This window comes from Oncorhynchus gorbuscha, linkage group LG16 (genome assembly GCF_021184085.1).
Source record: "Oncorhynchus gorbuscha isolate QuinsamMale2020 ecotype Even-year linkage group LG16, OgorEven_v1.0, whole genome shotgun sequence".
Classification (NCBI taxonomy): domain Eukaryota; kingdom Metazoa; phylum Chordata; class Actinopteri; order Salmoniformes; family Salmonidae; genus Oncorhynchus; species Oncorhynchus gorbuscha.
Window position 1 is genome coordinate 27819424 of NC_060188.1, and position 18292 is coordinate 27837715.

General features: G+C 44.1%; 1 protein-coding gene across 2 annotated transcripts in view; it reads right to left on the reverse strand.

Annotated features, from left to right (window-relative positions):
* LOC124000257 (sterile alpha motif domain-containing protein 14-like) overlaps window positions 1-17159 on the reverse strand; it is a 38671-nt gene extending 21512 nt beyond the window's left edge. The window contains exons 1-2 of one of the 2 annotated variants that reach the window (XM_046306507.1): window positions 16364-17159; window positions 9650-9702 (exon numbers count right to left, since the gene is read on the reverse strand). In XM_046306507.1, coding sequence (XP_046162463.1) covers window positions 9650-9689 — 40 coding nt within the window. In that variant the 5' untranslated portion in view covers window positions 9690-9702; window positions 16364-17159. Of the gene's footprint in view, window positions 1-9649; window positions 9703-13071; window positions 13216-16363 lie in introns of those variants that run through there. The other variant, XM_046306508.1, reaches the window with a different exon arrangement.
* Between the last annotated feature and the right edge of the window lie 1133 nt (window positions 17160-18292).

An 18292-nucleotide genomic window follows, 5' to 3' on the forward strand; every position in this document is an offset into this window, starting at 1 on the left:
TAATGCGATTAGCATGAGGTTGTAAGTAACAAGAACATTTCCCAGGACATAGACATATCTGATAGTGGCAGAAAGTTTCAATTCTTGTTCAGATAAACTGTCCAATTTACAGTAGCTATTACAGTGAAAGAATACCATGCTATTGTTTGAGGAGAGTGCACAGTTTTGAACTTGAAATTTATTAATAAACAAATTAGGCAAATCTGGCCAGTCTTGATACAAAGGTTTTGAACAGAAATGCAATGGTTAATTTGATCAGTCTAAAAATTTGCGCAGACACTGCTGCCATCTAGTGGCCAAAATCTAAATTGCACCAGGTGCTGGAATAATACATTATGGCCTATGTCTTGCATTTCAAAGACGATGATACAAAAAAAAAATACAAAAACATCTGTTGGTTTTTCTTTGTATTATCTTCTACCAGATGTAATGTGTTATATTCTCCTACATTCCATTCACATTTCCACAAACTTCAAAGTGTTTGCTTTCAAATTGTATCAAGAATATGCATATCCTTACTTCAGGGCCTGATCTACAGGCAGTTCGATCTGGGTATGTCATTTTAGGGGGAAATTGAAAAAAAGAGGGCGGATCCCTACATGATTTTGGAATGACTACCTCATCTCTGTACACGACTCATACAATTATCTGTAAGGTGAATTTCAAACATAGATTCAATCACAAAGACCAGGGAGATTTTCCAATGCCTCGCAATGAAGGGCACCTATTGGTAGATGGCTACATTGAATATCCCTTTGAGCATGGTGAAGTTATTCATTACACTTTGGATGGTGTATCAATGCACCCAGTCACTACAAAGATAAAGGTGTCCTTCCTAACTCCGTCCCCAGTAAGGAAGAAAACAACTCAGGGATTTCACCATGACTTTAAAACAGTTACAGAGTTTAATGGCAGTGATGAGAGACAACTGAGAATTGATAGACAAAATTGTAGTGACTCCACAATACTAACCTAATTGACAAAGTGAAAAGAAGGAAGCCTGTACAGAACACAAATATTCCAAAACATGCATCCTGTTTGTAACAAGGCATTAAAGTAACAATGCAAAAAAATGTGGCAAAGAAGTTAACTTTATGTCCTGAATAGAAAATGTTATGTTTGGGGAAAATCCAACACAACACATCATTGAGTACCACTCTTCATATTTTCAAGCATGGTGGAGGCTGCATCAAGCATACCCATAATTAGATGTTTCGTGTTCAATACATTTGCAAATATTTCTAAAAACATTGTTATTATGGGGTATTGTGTGTAGATGGGTGAGAATTGTTTATTTTATTCAGGCTATATATAACACAACAAAATGTGGGATAAGTCAAGGGGTTTGAATACTTTCTGAAGGCACTGTATCAATCCACAAACACAGTGCCTCTATCCCTCCACTAAACATTAGCTCTTTTCTTGGGAAGCATTGGCACTGTAGTAGGGATGCATGTACCACAATTACCTAATCAAACACGTATACAAGTCAAAGCAATTGACATAATACAGTTGATCTATTACTTGTGAGGAATATGTCATTCAATTGTATTAGGCTTTTTCATTCTTCCCCTCGCCCTCTTCAGGAACAGGCGCATCAGTACGGTGATGGAGAGACACAGAGGGGCCAGATGTGAGTGAGTCAACAGCTAAGTGCTCTTGTTACTGTTGTTGTTTCAGAACGGAGGCCAGTGATGATTCATTCGTGACCACGCCGCAGTGAAAGCGCCAACTACCAGGATTCATCCGATACCGGTCTCTGACCAGGCTGACGCTCAGAGCTCACCACAAACTGTACTGCACCGCACAGGACAGCACTGACTGCTCTGTAATAGAGGATCTAACACCAGCCAGTCTGCCGAGACTAAAAATAAGACGCAACAGAGGAAAGTGGTGAGACCTTTCATCAGTTATGAACCACACATGATCACTGAAGTTCTCTTCTCTGATGCTCACTGCAGCCATCCACGTTTGGGCAAGATTATTGTAATATGCCATATATATAGTAATTACTATCATGTCCCGGACAATATTAGGCTAAATAGCTAAGAACCTATTTTCAAAGGATCCCACCACCGACACCAAAAGTAATAAAACGGAAAATAAGAGAGAGAGAAAATATGACTCAAGTGTTTTGATTTGTGTGAGAATTAAGAGGAAATCTAAAGATCGACTCATTTTTCTTGACGTGCATATCCTCTTCCCTCTCTCCCATGGCTGAGTGTTCACTCTAATATAATTGGTCTTTAATCATGTAGAAATGCCCAGGCAGCACACTGTCCATGCAGGCACTCGGTGAGATTCAGAGACACTGGGATAACGATAAGGAAGGGAGTGTTGCTGAACACCCTCAGACACCAAGGACATGAGGTTCAATGAAGTATTTAAAAAAACTTAGCAACACAAATGTGACCGATTTATCTACAGCTCATTAAAATACATTGTTTTAGAATAGTTTAAAACTATATATTCTGAGTTAGAATGTGAGGAAACGTTTCCCTGAACTGAATTGTGGTGCAGACGACTTCTGTTTTTAATTTAATGACAAACAATTTAAACAGTATTACAGTTAATGGTCATTGCACCTAACATCAACTCAGGACTCTTCATGTAAACCTTATGGGGTATAGGATTCTGTATATGACTCATAGCATTGGTAATGACACATTAATGTACTGTCATGACACCTATCTGTAGAATGGTGCCGGAGAGGATGGTTGACATCTTACGTGCTCCTAACCAACGTGTTTTTTTGTTTGTTTGTAACATATTTTGTACATTATGTTGCTCCTATTGTCTCTTATGACTAAAAATACCTTCTGGACATCAGAACAGCGATTACTCACCACAAACTAGAAATAAGCTTTTTCCGTTAACGAGTCCGACGTGAAGGATATACTGCTTTCCTGGGAACAGGCCCAAATCCCCTTTACTTGCCAGAAGAGAAGACATACAAAAATGGGGAGGAGGTCGGGCTGCCTTCTGAGAATTCGTAGGCGAGCAAGTAAACCCCCACTGCCATCCGTTCTATTGGCAAACGTGCAATCATTGGAAAATGAAATCGACGACCTACAAGCAAGATTAAACTACCAACGGGACTTTCAAAACTGTTGTATCTTATGTTTCACCGAGTAGTGGCTGAACGACGACATGAAGAATAAACAGCTGGCGGGTTTTACACTGTATCGGCAGGATAGAACAGCAGCCTCTGGTAAGATGAGGGTTGCAGGTCTATGTATAGTTGTAAACAACAGCTGTTGCAGGATATCTAAGGAAGTCTCAAAGTTTTGCTCACCTGAGGTAGAGTATATATCATGATAAGCTGTAGACCACACTATCTACCTAGAGAGTTTTCATCTGTATTTTTCGTAGCTGTCTACATACGACCACAGACCGATGCTGGCACTAAGACCGCACTAAATGAGCTGTATACCCCCATAAGCAAACAGGAAAACGCTCATCCAGAGGCGGCGCTCCTAGTGGCCGGGGACTTTAATGCAGGGAATCTTACATCCATTTTACCAAATCTCTACCAGCATGTTAAATGTGCAACCATCTTTACTCCACACACAGAGATGCGTACAAAGCTCACCCTCCATTTGTAAAATCTGACCATAACTCTATCCTCCTGATTCCTGCAATAATTAAAGCAGGAAGCACCAGTGACTCAGTCAATAAAAAGTGGTCAGATGAAGCAGATGCTAAGCTACAGGACTATTTTGCTAGCACAGACTGGAATATGTTCCGGGATTCTTCCGATGGCATTGAGGAGTACACCACATCAGTCACTGGCTTCATCAATAGGTGCATTGATGACGTCATCCCCACATTGACTGTATGTACATACCCCAACCAGAAGCCATGGATTACAGGGAACATCCACACTGAGCTAAAGGGTAGAGCTGCCGCTTTCAAGGAGTGGGAGTCTAACCCGGAAGCATATAAGAAATCCCTCTATGCCCTCCGACGAACCCTCAAACAGGCAAAGGGTCAATACAGGACTAAGAACGAATCGTACTACAATGGCTCCGACGCTCGTTGGATGTGGCAGGGCTTGCAAACTATTCCAGACTACAAAGGGATGCACAGCTGAGAGCTGCCCAGTGACACGAGCCTACCAGACGAGCTAAACTACTTCTATGCTCGCTTCGAGGCAAGTAATACTGAAGCATGCATGAGAGCATCAGCTGTTCCGAACGACTGTGGGATCACTGTCTCCTCAGCCGATGTGAGTAAAACTTTTAAACAGGTCAACATTCACAAGGCCGCATGGCCAGACGGATTACCAGGACGTGTACTATACTCCGAGACGACCATAGTCCCAGACTATTTACATTGCCCCCCCCCCTCCCTCTTTTACGCTGCTGCTACTTTGTTATATACCTCATGTGCATAGTCACTTTAATAACTCTAACTACATGTACATAAATACCTCAATTACCTTGACTAACCGGTGCCCCCGCACATTGACTCTGTACTGGTACCACCTGTATATAGCCTCGCTATTGTTATTTTACTGCTGCTTTATAATTATTTGTTATTGTTATTTCTTATTGTTATTTTTGGGGGGGGGGGTTATTGGTTAAGGGCTTGTAAGAAAGCATTCGGCGCATGTGACAAATACTATTAGATTTATTGAGAAGTCTGAATAAAAGGGCAAGTGTGGCAGATCACACTAAATGACCAGAGATCCATTCTCATCTAAGAAGACCACAATGCACAATGAGCTCCAGAATAATGTAGTACTTCCACTGGACTCCACTTGACTGTGGTTGGGCAAATTTGGACCTCGCTCTCTCTACACTGTCCTAGCTTACGACATTGTCTTAACATGAGGGGTTGAATTTGAGAATGAAAGTATAATGTCTATATGACTCACTATGGCTATATTCAGAACCCTGTTGTTCATCCATTAAAATTGTGGTTGCATCCCAAATGGCACCCTGATCCCTACTTTTGCACTACTTTTGACTAGAGCTCTATGGGCCATAGGAAATAAGGTGCCATTTGGGGTGCACTCTGTAAATCAATGTTTGTGCTGCTCAGTGACCCAGCAGTGGTCAAATGGAGGCAGAGTGACATTTTCCACCTGTAGTTCTGCCATCAGCTTACTGACAAGGAAGGTTGAACACCCAACTGACCTTTCGCCCGCTCTTTGCATGTTATGGGCTACATGCTCAGAGATGGAGACCTGTCTCCAATACCTTTTCATGTACCTCACAGTCGACGAAAGGGAACCTCCTTTGCTTTGGAAATCACGACTCAACAGTAGCCATCTGCTATCTTACAGAAGCATTGTAATCTGTCCAAATTTAAAACAGCACACAGTACACATATCACCAGGGGTCAGGGAACAGAACTGAAAACCGGAAAGAACGTCATTTTTCAAGGAACAGAATCAAAACCTAGAACGAAAGTGATCTATACTATTCTTGAACAGAACCATGGGAACCGGTTAATAACATTATTTTACATTCCGGGCATACATTTGCAACAACAACAAAAAAAATGCAACAAAGCTTCTATGTAAAGCCCTCACTCTTTTTCCAGTGTCTGCCTGCCTGCTAGCCTTCTACTGAATTTACAAGTATGATTCAGAAATTAGGGAGAGAGATTTTTTATTAGAGAAGAATGGATTCACTTTTTCAATGCTAGTTAAGGACACTAAATAGTTATCACGTTTGACATTGGATTTATTAACTACAAATGTTTTATTTTGATTCTGGTGCAGCTCTGCACACACACACTAGCTAGCTAGTTTTGGTCCAACGTTAAATAATCTCTCTGAAGTTCAAAGACATTCAATGTTCCTTCATAGAAGCTGCTCCTCCATAGGTATAATTCTGAATATTAATGGTTACTTTTTTTTGGTTCAAACCGGTTCGGAACTTTCATTTGCCGGTCGGAACAGTGGAACTGAACAAAAAAAATATTGGTTCTGTTATGAACGATACGATTGGGGGGGAAATGGTTCCAACCCCTGCATGTCACACTTCCCTCCAGAAATAGAATTGAACACAGAAGTTAATTGCTCTCGTAGTATTGTCTAGTGGTACATCCTTGCACAACAGCAGCACACAAAGTTAATTTGTATAGATAGACACCACTGGGTCTAGCTTGGGCTATCGAGTCCAAAACCACAACACTCAGTGTGGTAGAGTGTAAGGTTCATTAAATTCAATTTTCCGCAATCTGGGGGTGAATGGAATTGAGTGCTTTGGCGTTTCAGATTGGTGCTGCGTTCCTCAAGTTGGTTTACTATATGACACATGCTTTGTACATGGAAGCGAGGTTTGGTTCAGTATAACTGAAGCCTTAAACAAGCTTTATATCAAGAATATCAGTGTAAGGTTTGAGTGGATATGGATTCTCGGCTTATAAGATTGAAACTGTATTGTGTTAGGTTGGGTTCAGTGTGTTATGGGCTGTGTGCTACGATAGCAGTGGGACTGCTAGTTCAGTATGGCATTGTCTTTGTGGTTCATTGGATGAGCTGTGTATTGGCTGGCTCAGTGGTTCAGTATTAGGATGTACACAGACAGTAATGAAGGCAGACAGGCCGAACTGCCGCAGAGGGAAATTGTTCTGCTCGCCCCCGCCTACGTTCTCTACCACATTTCCACTGAGCGAGTCAAGGGAGACCAAGCACAGCGACCCCAAAGACAACAGACAACAACAAGCTATTTTACAGGGTGAATCCCTCACGTTAAACAACAACATTTCTTGGCTCCAGTATCTCAACCCTCCTGTTCACATTGTTGACAACATTATACGAGACAACATGGAGGAGTAAAGCGGGGTGAAGAAGGAGGGTGAACTGAGAATCACCTCTTTAATTTTTTCCCATTCTGTTAGCCCCAGCGGTGCACATTATCCCCCCTGCTCTTATTAGACCTAGTCTCTGTGCTAAGAGGCACCATTAAATATTGACCAAACCAAGCCACACCCCCCTGTCATCCCCCATAAGCCATCCTCCCACCCCTTATTGGATTCTACACAGACCATACATAGAGTTGGTAGGAGACAGATATACTACAGCCCACCCCCACTATAGGTCTACTGAGCGCACTACCCCCGACTCTATATTTCCCTGTGGACCTTTCTAGAGAGGTATGAAGGTCAATCTCACAGCTGCATCACTAGAGGAAAGTGTGCACAGTATATTAAGAAAACGCCAGAGAGCTGGTGAAGCAAACAAGAGGCTGTCAGGCTGATCCACCGGCTGTGTAGTTTTGTCTAATTTAGTGACTGGATATCTGAAAGATGTGCTGTGGAGACACACACACATGCATGCAAACACACTCTAAAAATACCTCACATCCGAGCCAGCGAATGACAGGCAGGTAGATGCACGCTTCAATGTTAGCTACGTGAATCCATAATACAGTTGAAATGAATGTTTTCAGCAGATTTGGGGCGTCTGGGCCAATAAGACAGAGGGTTAGAGGGGGGCGGGTATGCAGAAGTCGGCACATTGGGGAATTGGACTTGACACCGCTGAGACCTGTCATGACTGTCTTGATCAGGTCAGGTTACAGGAGACCACAACCCTACAGATTATCTCTCAACCCCAACAGAGGAGGAGAGATCTAGGGGTCTGAAGACGTGGGTGGTTTTATGGCCCCCACGCCCCTGATAAATCTCAGGCCACAGACAAATTCCTTTGTCCTGTCACTATAGAGAACCAGCCTCAGGAACATTAAACATGAACTAACAGGACTTTGGAACAATGGTTTTCGTCAGCCACAATGGTGGTCATGACGATAGATGGACTATGAAAATGTATGTAATTTTTGTTCTGTTATTAAGGTTAATAGATGACGTTATTACGAAAACATTGTAATGTGAAGAGTTTTCCTAGTATATGTTTGATGTTTATACATTTTACGTTGTATGGAAAATATCCAAATCAAAGAGAATGTTTTGGGGAAGATGAAATGTTAAGTTAGTTGTCTAAAATGGGATTTGAGAAAATCTAGCCCTTGCCTCATTAACTTGGTATGCCCAGAGAATTGCCCTAAAGGCGACCTTGCCCACTTCTGACCCAAGGGTATAAAACCTGTGAGTATAGAATTTACAACAAGACTTCGTGACCCCAGCTGCAGCAGGGTCTTAAAAAGTAAACAAACCCAGAACGCAACGCAAGTTTGAAGACAAAGAAATCCTTTTCTACCTAAGCTACGGATGAGTAGCTGTGTCTAAGCGGGTGAATTCAAGTCGAACCACCTAGCCTCCATCTCCCATCGAATCGTGGTATCTAAAGGGTTTCATTCCTATGCTGTGAGCTCTGAGCTACAGAGCTGTCTTGCTTCAGAAGACCCCTTCCAGAGAAAGGGGTGAGGGAACAGACTCCTAAGCCAAAAAGGACACTGACAAGACGGTCAGAGAGGTGCGCCGGAGTAGCGCATCATCGAATAGCTGAAGGCCTATGCAAAGAATCCCCGGAGATCATTCCCACGTAATTACATCATTATATTCTGACCCATAAGAGCGGCAGTTTGATACAAGGCTAGGTTTAGAATAGCATAGCTGACAAATTCACCCAAATGTATATTTCTCGTGTACTTCTTTCTGTCCTCTCTCTTTTGAAATTCCCATTGTGGGTAACACGCGCCATGGTGTGTTGGCCCGTTATACTAATCAAGTTCTAATCAATATCCTATAATGTGTTTTGTCTATGTGTATCTTTTATCATCATTTGATCTTTTTAGTAAATGAATATTCAACTAAGATTGGTGTGGTACGAATTCATTAGTGGGACCCGGGTCCGTGCAGATTCACGGGCTATACGGCGTTCAGAACAAGACTGTTAGAGGCAACTGGTTAATTAGCGGCTGTTGTAAAATCGATATTCTGATATTCTTAGAGTTCATTTGGGAAATAGAAACTCAATACAAACTAGTTTTCCCATGGTGCCCCAGGTTAATGAGTTAATAATTGCTTGATTCAGTTAATCACGTAATTAGAAACTTGTAATCATTCGATGAGCAACAGTCGTCACATTAACTAATACAACGTCACGACAGACCCAAACGGCTGAGTCCACACAAAGGATGATGTTCCACATTAGTGCTGGGGTGTCTTATTCAGGGAGAGGTGACCTGGGAGCTGTTCCGAAGGGGAATAGGGAGTATTTATAGGACTCTGACTGAGAGGTACTTGCTGGTTTCAACGTTATATACAAAGGTGCTGTGATGTAGAAGTCTGAGTCATAGCCTCTTTAGGAATTGATTTTCTTAAAATAGGACATGGAGTGTTTGTGTGTGTGTATGTGTGTGTCTGCATGCATGTGTAGCCTGACTGGACCGCTCTTTAAGCTGAGAAGGGCAGTCATGAGATTTCATAGCATAGGCCTTCCCACGTATCATTACAACAACAGACCCCCTCATGTTCCACAGATTTCCCTGACCCACGGCATTCAGAAAGTTATAGGTCCAGCGCACAGCACAAACATACAGTAGTTTATGCCAGACACACAACACACAAACGTTTTATTTCTGTGTGCCTCATGTCGTGTATCTTTCTTTGAGAGATGTACGCACACAAACACACAATCTTCGATAGTGCATCTCAAATACAACACTCATTAAACGTGCGAGACACAAACACACACAAACACACAGAGAGAGAGAGAGAGAGAAACACTCACCAAAAACATTTTCTGTCTCCTCCAGCTGTGTGGCAGACATGGCGCAATGGGCACTGTGAAGAGAGAGGGTGTAGAGAGAGAAAGAGAGAGAAACAGAGAGGGCGAGGGGGGTAGAATTCTAGATTAGGTACTGTAGAAACAAAAACCTAACAAAGAGAGGGAGTGAGAGAGAGACAGAGAGTGCAATCAGTTGCTGCATTTATGTATATGGACAAGTTTAGTCAGCCGTGTGACCAAGCCTGCAGCCCTTTACTTAGCTTCACCATCCCATCATCTAACAAGCCTCCTCGTCTCGTCTGTCTGCTGCAATGCTTAGCCCTGTAGCTGTTTCTCCCTGGAAGAACCCTCAAGGAAATCACATTAGGAATTTACCAGAAAATGAGCAGCGACCACCCCCCCCCCCCCCCCCCCCATTTCTACTCACTCACAGATAAAAACACACTCATGCGCTAATGGGCACGTCTGCTCGGGAGCATAGTCGTCAGGGTGATTGATCGCGAGGGCTCAGCTGATCATCACACTGCTGACCCATTTCCCTGCTAGCCAGGTAATTAAACATGCAGATAAAGAAGAGAGAATGGAGGGATGAGAGGAGAGCACAAACACACACAGGGGGTTCCACACTTTCCTAAAGGATTGGCTGCATGATAAAGATGGATGATGTGTGCATTTGGGCTGGAAAGGGGTTTGAAGGTGGGTTAATGCATTACATCTCAAATGGAGGGCGTTACACTGTCATATAAAGTATAGACATTTTAGTGGATCAAATTGGAAATGTATATTAGAACTAACTCCACAAATAAAATGAATAGAACATTCAGGATCAAATGAAGACACAAGGTTGTTGTAAATGAAGATGATTAAAGTTGCCCCAAGCCAGCTTGTGTTGTCCTGCGAATCACCCAATCTTGTGCCCATTAACCCCCCTATATTATCTGTGAACTCCAATCGACACTCTGGACAGCATCCTTTCTACAGTGGCTTGTAAAAGTATTCACCCCCCTTGGCATTTTTCCTATTTTGTTGCAATACAACCTGGAATTAAAATGGATTTTGGGGGGGTTTGTATCATTTGATTTACAAAACATGCCTACCACTTTGAAGATGCAAAATATTTTTTATTGTGAAACAACCAAGAAATAAGACAAAAACACTTGAGCATGCTGAACTATTCACTCGCCCCAAAGTCAATACTTTGTTGAGTCACCTTCTGCAGCATTTACAGCTTAAGGGGGCTGAATAATTTTGCACGCCCAATTTTTCAGTTTTTGATTTGTTAAAAAAGTTTGAAATATCCAATAAATGTCGTTCCACTTCATGATTGTGTCCCACTTGTTGTTGATTCTTCACAAAAAAATACAGTTTTATATCTTTATGTTTGAAGCCTGAAATGTGGCAAAAGGTCGCAAAGTTCAAGGGGGCCGAATACTTTCGCAAGGCACTGTATGTCTCTATAAGCTTGGCACATCCAGCCAAAGGGATTTTTGCCCATTCTTCAAGGCAAAACTGCTCCAGCTCCTTAAAGGTGGATGGGTTCCGCTGGTGTACAGCAATCTTCATACCACAAATTCTCAATTGGATTGAGGTCTGGGCTTTGTTGAACCACTTGAGTGTTGCTTTAGCAGTATGCTTAGGGTCATTGTCCTGCTGGAAGGTGAACCTCCGTCCCAGTCTCAAATCTCTGGAAGACTGAAGCAGGTTTCCCTCAAGAATTTCCCTGTATTTAGCTCCATTGCTCCTTCAATTCAGTTCCCCAGTCCCTGACAATGAAAAACATACCCAGAGCATTATGCTGCCACCACCAATGCTTCACTGTGGGGAAGTGTTCTGGGGTGATGAGAGGTGTTAGGTTTGTGCTAGACATAGCATTTTCCTTGATGGACAAAAAGCTCATTTTAGTTTCATCTGACCATAGTACCTTCTTCCCTATGTTTGGGGAGTCTCCCACATGCCTTTTGGCGAACACCAAATGTGTTTGCTTTTTTTTTCTTTAAACAATGGCTTTTTTCTGACCACTCTTCCGTAAATCCCAGCTCTTTGGAGTGTACGACTTAGTGGTCCTATGGACAGATACTCCAATCTCCGCTGTGGAGCTTTGCAGCTCCTTCAGGGTTATTTTTGGTCTCTTTGTTGCCTCTGTGATTAAAGCCCTCCTTGCCTGGTTCGTGAGTTTTGGTGGGCGGCCCTCTTTTGGCAGGTTTGTTGTGGTGCCATATTCTTTCCATTTTATAATAACGGATTTAATGTTATTCCGTGGGATGTTCAAAGTTTCAGATTTTTTTTATAACCCAACCCTGATCTGTACTTCTCCACAACTTTGTCCCTGACTTGTTTGGAGAGCTCCTTGGTCTTCATGGTGCCGCATGTTTGGTGGTGCCTCTTGCACAGTGGTGTTGCAGACTCTGGACCTTTCAGAACAGGTATATATATATATACTGAGATCATGTGACAGATCATGTGACACTTAGATTTCACATGACTTTATTTAACTTGTGACTTCTGAAGGTAATTGGTTTCACTGGATCTTATTTAGGGGCTTCATAGCAAATATATTATTATCATAGCAAAGGAGTGAATACATATGGGCGCACCACTTTTTCGTTTATTATTTTTGAGATTTTTTTCATTCCACTTCACCAATTTGTTCTATTTTGTGTATGTCAAATACATGAAATCCAAATAAAAATGTATTTAAATTACAGGTTGTAATGCAACAAAATAGGAAAAACGCCAAGGGGGATGAATACTTTTGCAAGGCACTGTACTCTACCTTATCAAACAACTCTAATGGATGGTTGCTCTGTCATTATATGGCTACAGTAACAGTTGTAAGCATTGGACAGAATAGTTTGCTGCAGTCTGTGAGAACAGTGGGCGATTATTTTCTTTAAAAACATAGCTGGGCTTTTGTTTTTCTCTTCAAAATCCACTTCTACCAGAACTGGCCTGGGGGTTAATCCAGCCAATAATAAACTTACTGCATTAGAGTTTGCAACAAACATCACATCTGTGAGAAACTGCCTCAAGACACTTCTGCACAACTTCGGACAAAGAAAGTATTATCCAAAAGTGCAGCGTCATCATAAATGATACCCCCTCTGTTTTTAGACATTCCGTTACTCATCCGTTAATACAGCGAGCACTAGGCAGCATAGCATCCCCTTTACGACACCATCAAGAGTCTCATGGAAGGACTCATTGAATACTCCCATTGCTTCCCACGTGAAAGGCAAGCAGCCCCTTGGTTCCACCTATCCAGTCTTAGAGCCATGGTCAAAATGGATAGAAACAGAGATCATTTGATAGTAATGGGCAGCCAGTAATTTAAATCAATGGTCATCAGAGAGGATGGAGATGAGGAAAGGAGGCCATTCGATAGCATTGGGACTCTCCCCTGGTTTGTAGATGAAGAAGCCACTAACAGTGTGCTGACTGCACCAGCTACCAGGCCCAGAGGAGAAGAGTGGAGGAGGAGAGGTGAGTGGGCAGGGGGCCCAGGAGAGAGGGGCCATCTGCTGCCTACTGCCCGTGGTCCTGTGTCCCTGGCAGGGCAGCCCTGGTCTCCATATGGACCTAACCTGGAAGAGGGGACACCTTAGATATGCTGCTGTGTCCTGCACCTAGTTAGCACAGCAATATGTGTGTGTGGGAGGTGGATGAATGCTCTCTGTGCGTGCATGTAGGTGTGAGTCCCGGTAAGAGACAGAAAACATATTGAATGTAAAGATAAGTCCTGTATTAGAAAAGACAGACATCAATAAACAGACCAAAAGGGCAAGAAAACATGTACAAAAGTGGGATGAAAACATCAATGTTAGCTTAGTGAAGGAATCATTTTACAGCTCCAAATGACTCACTTAAAGAGATGACTAATATTGTCCGGAAATAAATAAATCATGAAGTGCTTTTTATTGTATTTTTTATTTAACTAGGCAAGTTAGTTAAGAACAAATTCTTATTTACAATGACGGCCTACACCGGCCAAACCCAGATGAAGCTGGGGCAATTGTATGTCGCCCTATGGGACTCCTAATCACGGCCGGTTGCGATACAGCCTGTATGAGTCATTATTTCGATAACCTTGTCTAGTAAGAAGTTAGTGTATCAATACATCCACTTGTTGGGGAGAGAATAGGGACACACACAGATATTCCTGAGAGAGCAGGGTGTTGCAGTACATCACATAGAGGAAACGCCCAGAGAGAGAGCTGTGTGTGTGACAGATACAACAGTCACACACACACACACACACACGAGCATACACATCCAGTGGAGAGAGAGAGGGAGAGCGGTTGGGGAGAGTAAGAGAGAGAAAGTGTGTGTGTAAGAGAGAGAGAGAGAGAGAGAGAGAGAGAGAGAGAGAGAGAGAGAGAGAGAGAGAGAGAGAGAGACAGCACACAAATGGATGGGTGGTTAAAAGGAGGGAATTTACTGTCTGTAGTGTAGTGCAGCAGATGACTGAGATTAGGAGAAAGACAGTGATGAGCAGAGCATCATCCTCCATAAACCAACTAGCTAGTGAGCCGAAGCAGCACAGACAGTAGATGATTGAATAGTAGGACGTGCTGTACTGATGGTTTAAAGGGAAACAAACTGCACACAGAGACATAACATTTTTCTTCACAAGTTCATCTGACTCTAGGGAAGTAGATAAAGGCTTATTTGCCTAAATCCTGAACTCCACCTTTAAAGGTGAAAGATACTCCATATGCAATCTGCTTAAATCTGTGATTTTGGTTCAAACTATTCACGTCGCATAGTTTGTTTGGGAAAAATCATGTCACTGCCTTCCCTCCTTGGCGGGATGTCTGAGGGAATGTCTCATAGTATTAGCAGCAGAATTGAGTCTCGCTTTGCCCCACTCTGATGCTATGTGGGAAAGGAGTGGGGGCTAACAGTCGATTCTGGGGAATGCAATTTAGGCAGCGCAGGCCTCAACCCAACCCCCCACTTCCCTCTCATGACCCCTAATTCCAACAAATCTATGGGGTGGCCTCTGCCAGAACATGGTTCATTAAAACATACATGAGGTGTGGACAGGACACAGATTGCCACACACACAGATATAGAGATACATGCTCTCACACACTCAACACACACAGCACACATTCATACCCAGGTCCCAAGACCGAGCGTCCCACCATGGATGACTTACAGGGACATAAAACTAGGGAGAGAAGAGAATGAGTGTTGAGGCAATATACTGTCTCTGCCTCCAGGGAATGGTCTCTATATATTTGGCAAATGGGATTTCACACGTGCGTGGGCACGTGCACACACACTAAACCTTCACAAGACTGACACACAACGTGGGTATCAACGATAATGGCCTTACGAACACACACACACACACACACATACACTCTCTCTCTCTCTAACCCTGTGTGATATAACAATAATGTAAACAGCCAGCTTCTCAGAGGTTCGATGAAGCCGTACAACCAGTCACCCTCTTGAGGAGGAGTCAACGGGGTCAGAGAAGGTAGGGATGATGGATGAAGGGAGGGCAGGAAATATGAACCGATCACATCCTGCAGACAGAGACAGGTTTAGGGGCTGAGTGACGGCCATGGGGCCAGACAGTTGGAGGAAAGTGGCCTATAAGAAGAGTTCAGTCCAAGATAACTTCATGTACCATTATACACTGTCCACAACTACTACACCACTACTTTATGTTGAGTCCAAGCTGGCTCCCTATGTTGACATTGTTCCACTTCCTTGTAACCTTTCCATGATAATTGATAGGTGAAACAATAGGATATAACTCCATTAAAGTTCTCTAACAAATTGAGTCCTCACAGGTCAGTGCCCATGAAGGAAAGGAAACTAGGAAAGGAAGACATTTCAGACTGCAACGACACAGTCCTATGGGGTGTCATGGTTTATAAGGACAGTGTATCTTTCCCCATTAGTTACAGCATTTTACCACTGGACATGATGAGAGGGCCTTGCTCGTTAGGCTGCGTGAACACGCCGTGTCCCATCTGTGTGTTAACGTGTTAGGAACAGCACAAACAACCCTGGGGGAAGACAGACACTCTCTCACGTGGCGGCGAGAGAGAGATAGAAGGAAGAGGAGGACGATGGAGAGATGGAGGAAGAGAGAGAAAAAAGAAGGGGAGAGGGGAGAGGGAAAGAGAGGCAGATATTTAGAAAGATACCCAGAAAAAAAGAGAAATGCATAGAACACATTAAGCTCCTACATTTTAGAGTTAAAATATCTCACTTTCAGTGTATTGCTAAATGTTGCAACAGACCTCAGGAGAAATCAAATGAGGGGAGTGAAGGAAAACCGTGAACAGTAGCTTTAATAGCCTGACAACAACCCAGACAGAACTACATGGGTCAATGCAGCTGAATATCTAATAAGCTCTCTATTCAGTCAGAGTGAGGATGCCTTGGCTTGAGTGACCGCACTAAACGAGACAAACACATCCCAAAGCAAGCACAGCTTGTTCCCAAAAGAGGGGGTTTGTTCCCAACAACAAAAAGCATTGTCAGGGGATAGGGCTGGTAGGCTCAGAGAGGAAGAGGGAGAGAGAGAGGAGCGAGAGATAGAGCGAGGACCAGCGAGGAGAACAGAGATGATAAGAGATAGGGAGAAATAGAGATGAGAACAGAGCAGGGCGGAGAGAGGAAAAGACTAGAAAACAAGATCGAAATCGAGACAACAACAAGGTAAACAGTCCGGGTGGTAAAAGCAGTGCAGCTCACCTTTAAAACGTGTTCCCCTTAGGTTGGCACTCAGTCGACATGGCAGATTGGCATAAGGCCCTCGTCTCCACTGGCAGCACGGCAGGCCGAATGCGTATCCCGGGTAACGGCAGCAGCGTTTGGAAGAGACAGAACAGAATGTATCCACTGGGCAAAGGCTGGCTGCCTGCTTCCTCCTGCACAACCCAGCACTACAGAGCTCTGCTCTGCCACAGAGCACCGTCAAGGACAGCCGAGAAAGAGAGAGGGAGGAGGGGAGGGCGGGTAGGAGAGAGGGGGGGGGGGGTAGAGAGAGAGGAGGGAGGGGAGAGAGAGAAGTGGGAGTGGATGACAGTGTCTAAGGCAGAGCGAAAGGAAAGAGAGAAGGACAGGGTAAAGAGAGAGAGGGACAAGAGAAAGAGAGAGAGGCAGGCTGAGGTAGGGACACACAAGCACACACTCAAGCACAGCTGTCTGGTATGATGGAGAAGGCAGCGCTCTCAAGCAGGTCCTGGTGATCCAGCCCTGGTGTGTGTGTGTAGGGGGAGGGTGGGGGCAGTGAGAGCCTAAGGGGAGGAGGAAGAAGTAATGGAGGAGGGGGATGTCAGTCAGCAGCACTCCACTCAGCTTATTATCAGGCCACTCAAGGAGATGTGAGATGCCTCTCTTGTCTGCCTGGGGAGACACTGAAAAGGAGGAAGAGGAGGAGGTTTAAAAGGGGACGGAGGGAGGATAAAGGAGATGTCTCTCGTTTGCCTGGGGAGACACTGAAAAGGAGGAAGAGGAGGAGGTTTAAAAGGGCATGGAAGGAGGATAAGGGAGATGCACTTCACAAGACAGGTGCATCCGCTACAGTCCTCCAATAGAGATGTAAGTTGCGCCTGGCCATTAAGGTGGAGCTCTGGTGTGATACATTATGGCAGGGCTCGGCCACAAGCATTTTTGTTTTCTCCAGAAAAACAGGGCCCAGATTCACAAAACCTTCTTAAGTAAAATGTTTTCCTTAAGAGAACATTGTGGTCATACTCTCTTTCTCCCCTTACCCATCTGTCTATCGCCTCCTTTGAATTCCATGCTGTCACAGTTACTAGCCCTTTCAAGCTTAACATCCTTATCATTTATCGCCCTCCAGGTTCCCTCGGAGAGTTCATCAATGAGCTTGATGCCTTGATAAGCTCCTTTCCTGAGGACGGCTCACCTCTCACAGTTCTGGGCGACTTTAACCTCCCCACGTCTACCTTTGACTCTTTCCTCTCTGCCTCCTTCTTTCCACTCCTCTCCTCTTTTGACCTCACCCTCTCACCTTCCCCCCCTACTCACAAGGCAGGCAATACGCTCGACCTCATCTTTACTAGATGCTGTTCTTCCACTAACCTCATTGCAACTCCCCTCCAAGTCTCCGACCACTACCTTGTATCCTTTTCCCTCTCGCTCTCATCCAACACCTCCCACACTGCCCCTACTGGATGGTATCGCGCCGTCCCAACCTTCGCTCTCTCTCCCCCGCTACTCTCTCCTCTTCCATCCTATCATCTCTTCCCTCCGCTCAAACCTTCTCCCACCTATCTCCTGATTCTGCCTCCTCAACCCTCCTCTCCTCCCTCTCTGCATCCCTTGACTCTCTATGTCCCCTATCCTCCAGGCTGGCTCGGTCCTCCCCTCCCGCTCCGTGGCTCGATGACTCATTGCGAGCTCACAGAACAGGGCTCCGGGCAGCCGAGCGGAAATGGAGGAAAACTCGCCTCCTGCGGACCTGGCATCCTTTCACTCCCTCCTCTCTACATTTTCCTCCTCTGTCTCTGCTGCTAAAGCCACTTTCTACCACGCTAAATTCCAAGCATCTGCCTCTAACCCTAGGAAGCTCTTTGCCACCTTCTCCTCCCTCCTGAATCCTCCGCCCCCTCCCCCCTCCTCCCTCTCTGCAGATGACTTCGTCAACCATTTTGAAAA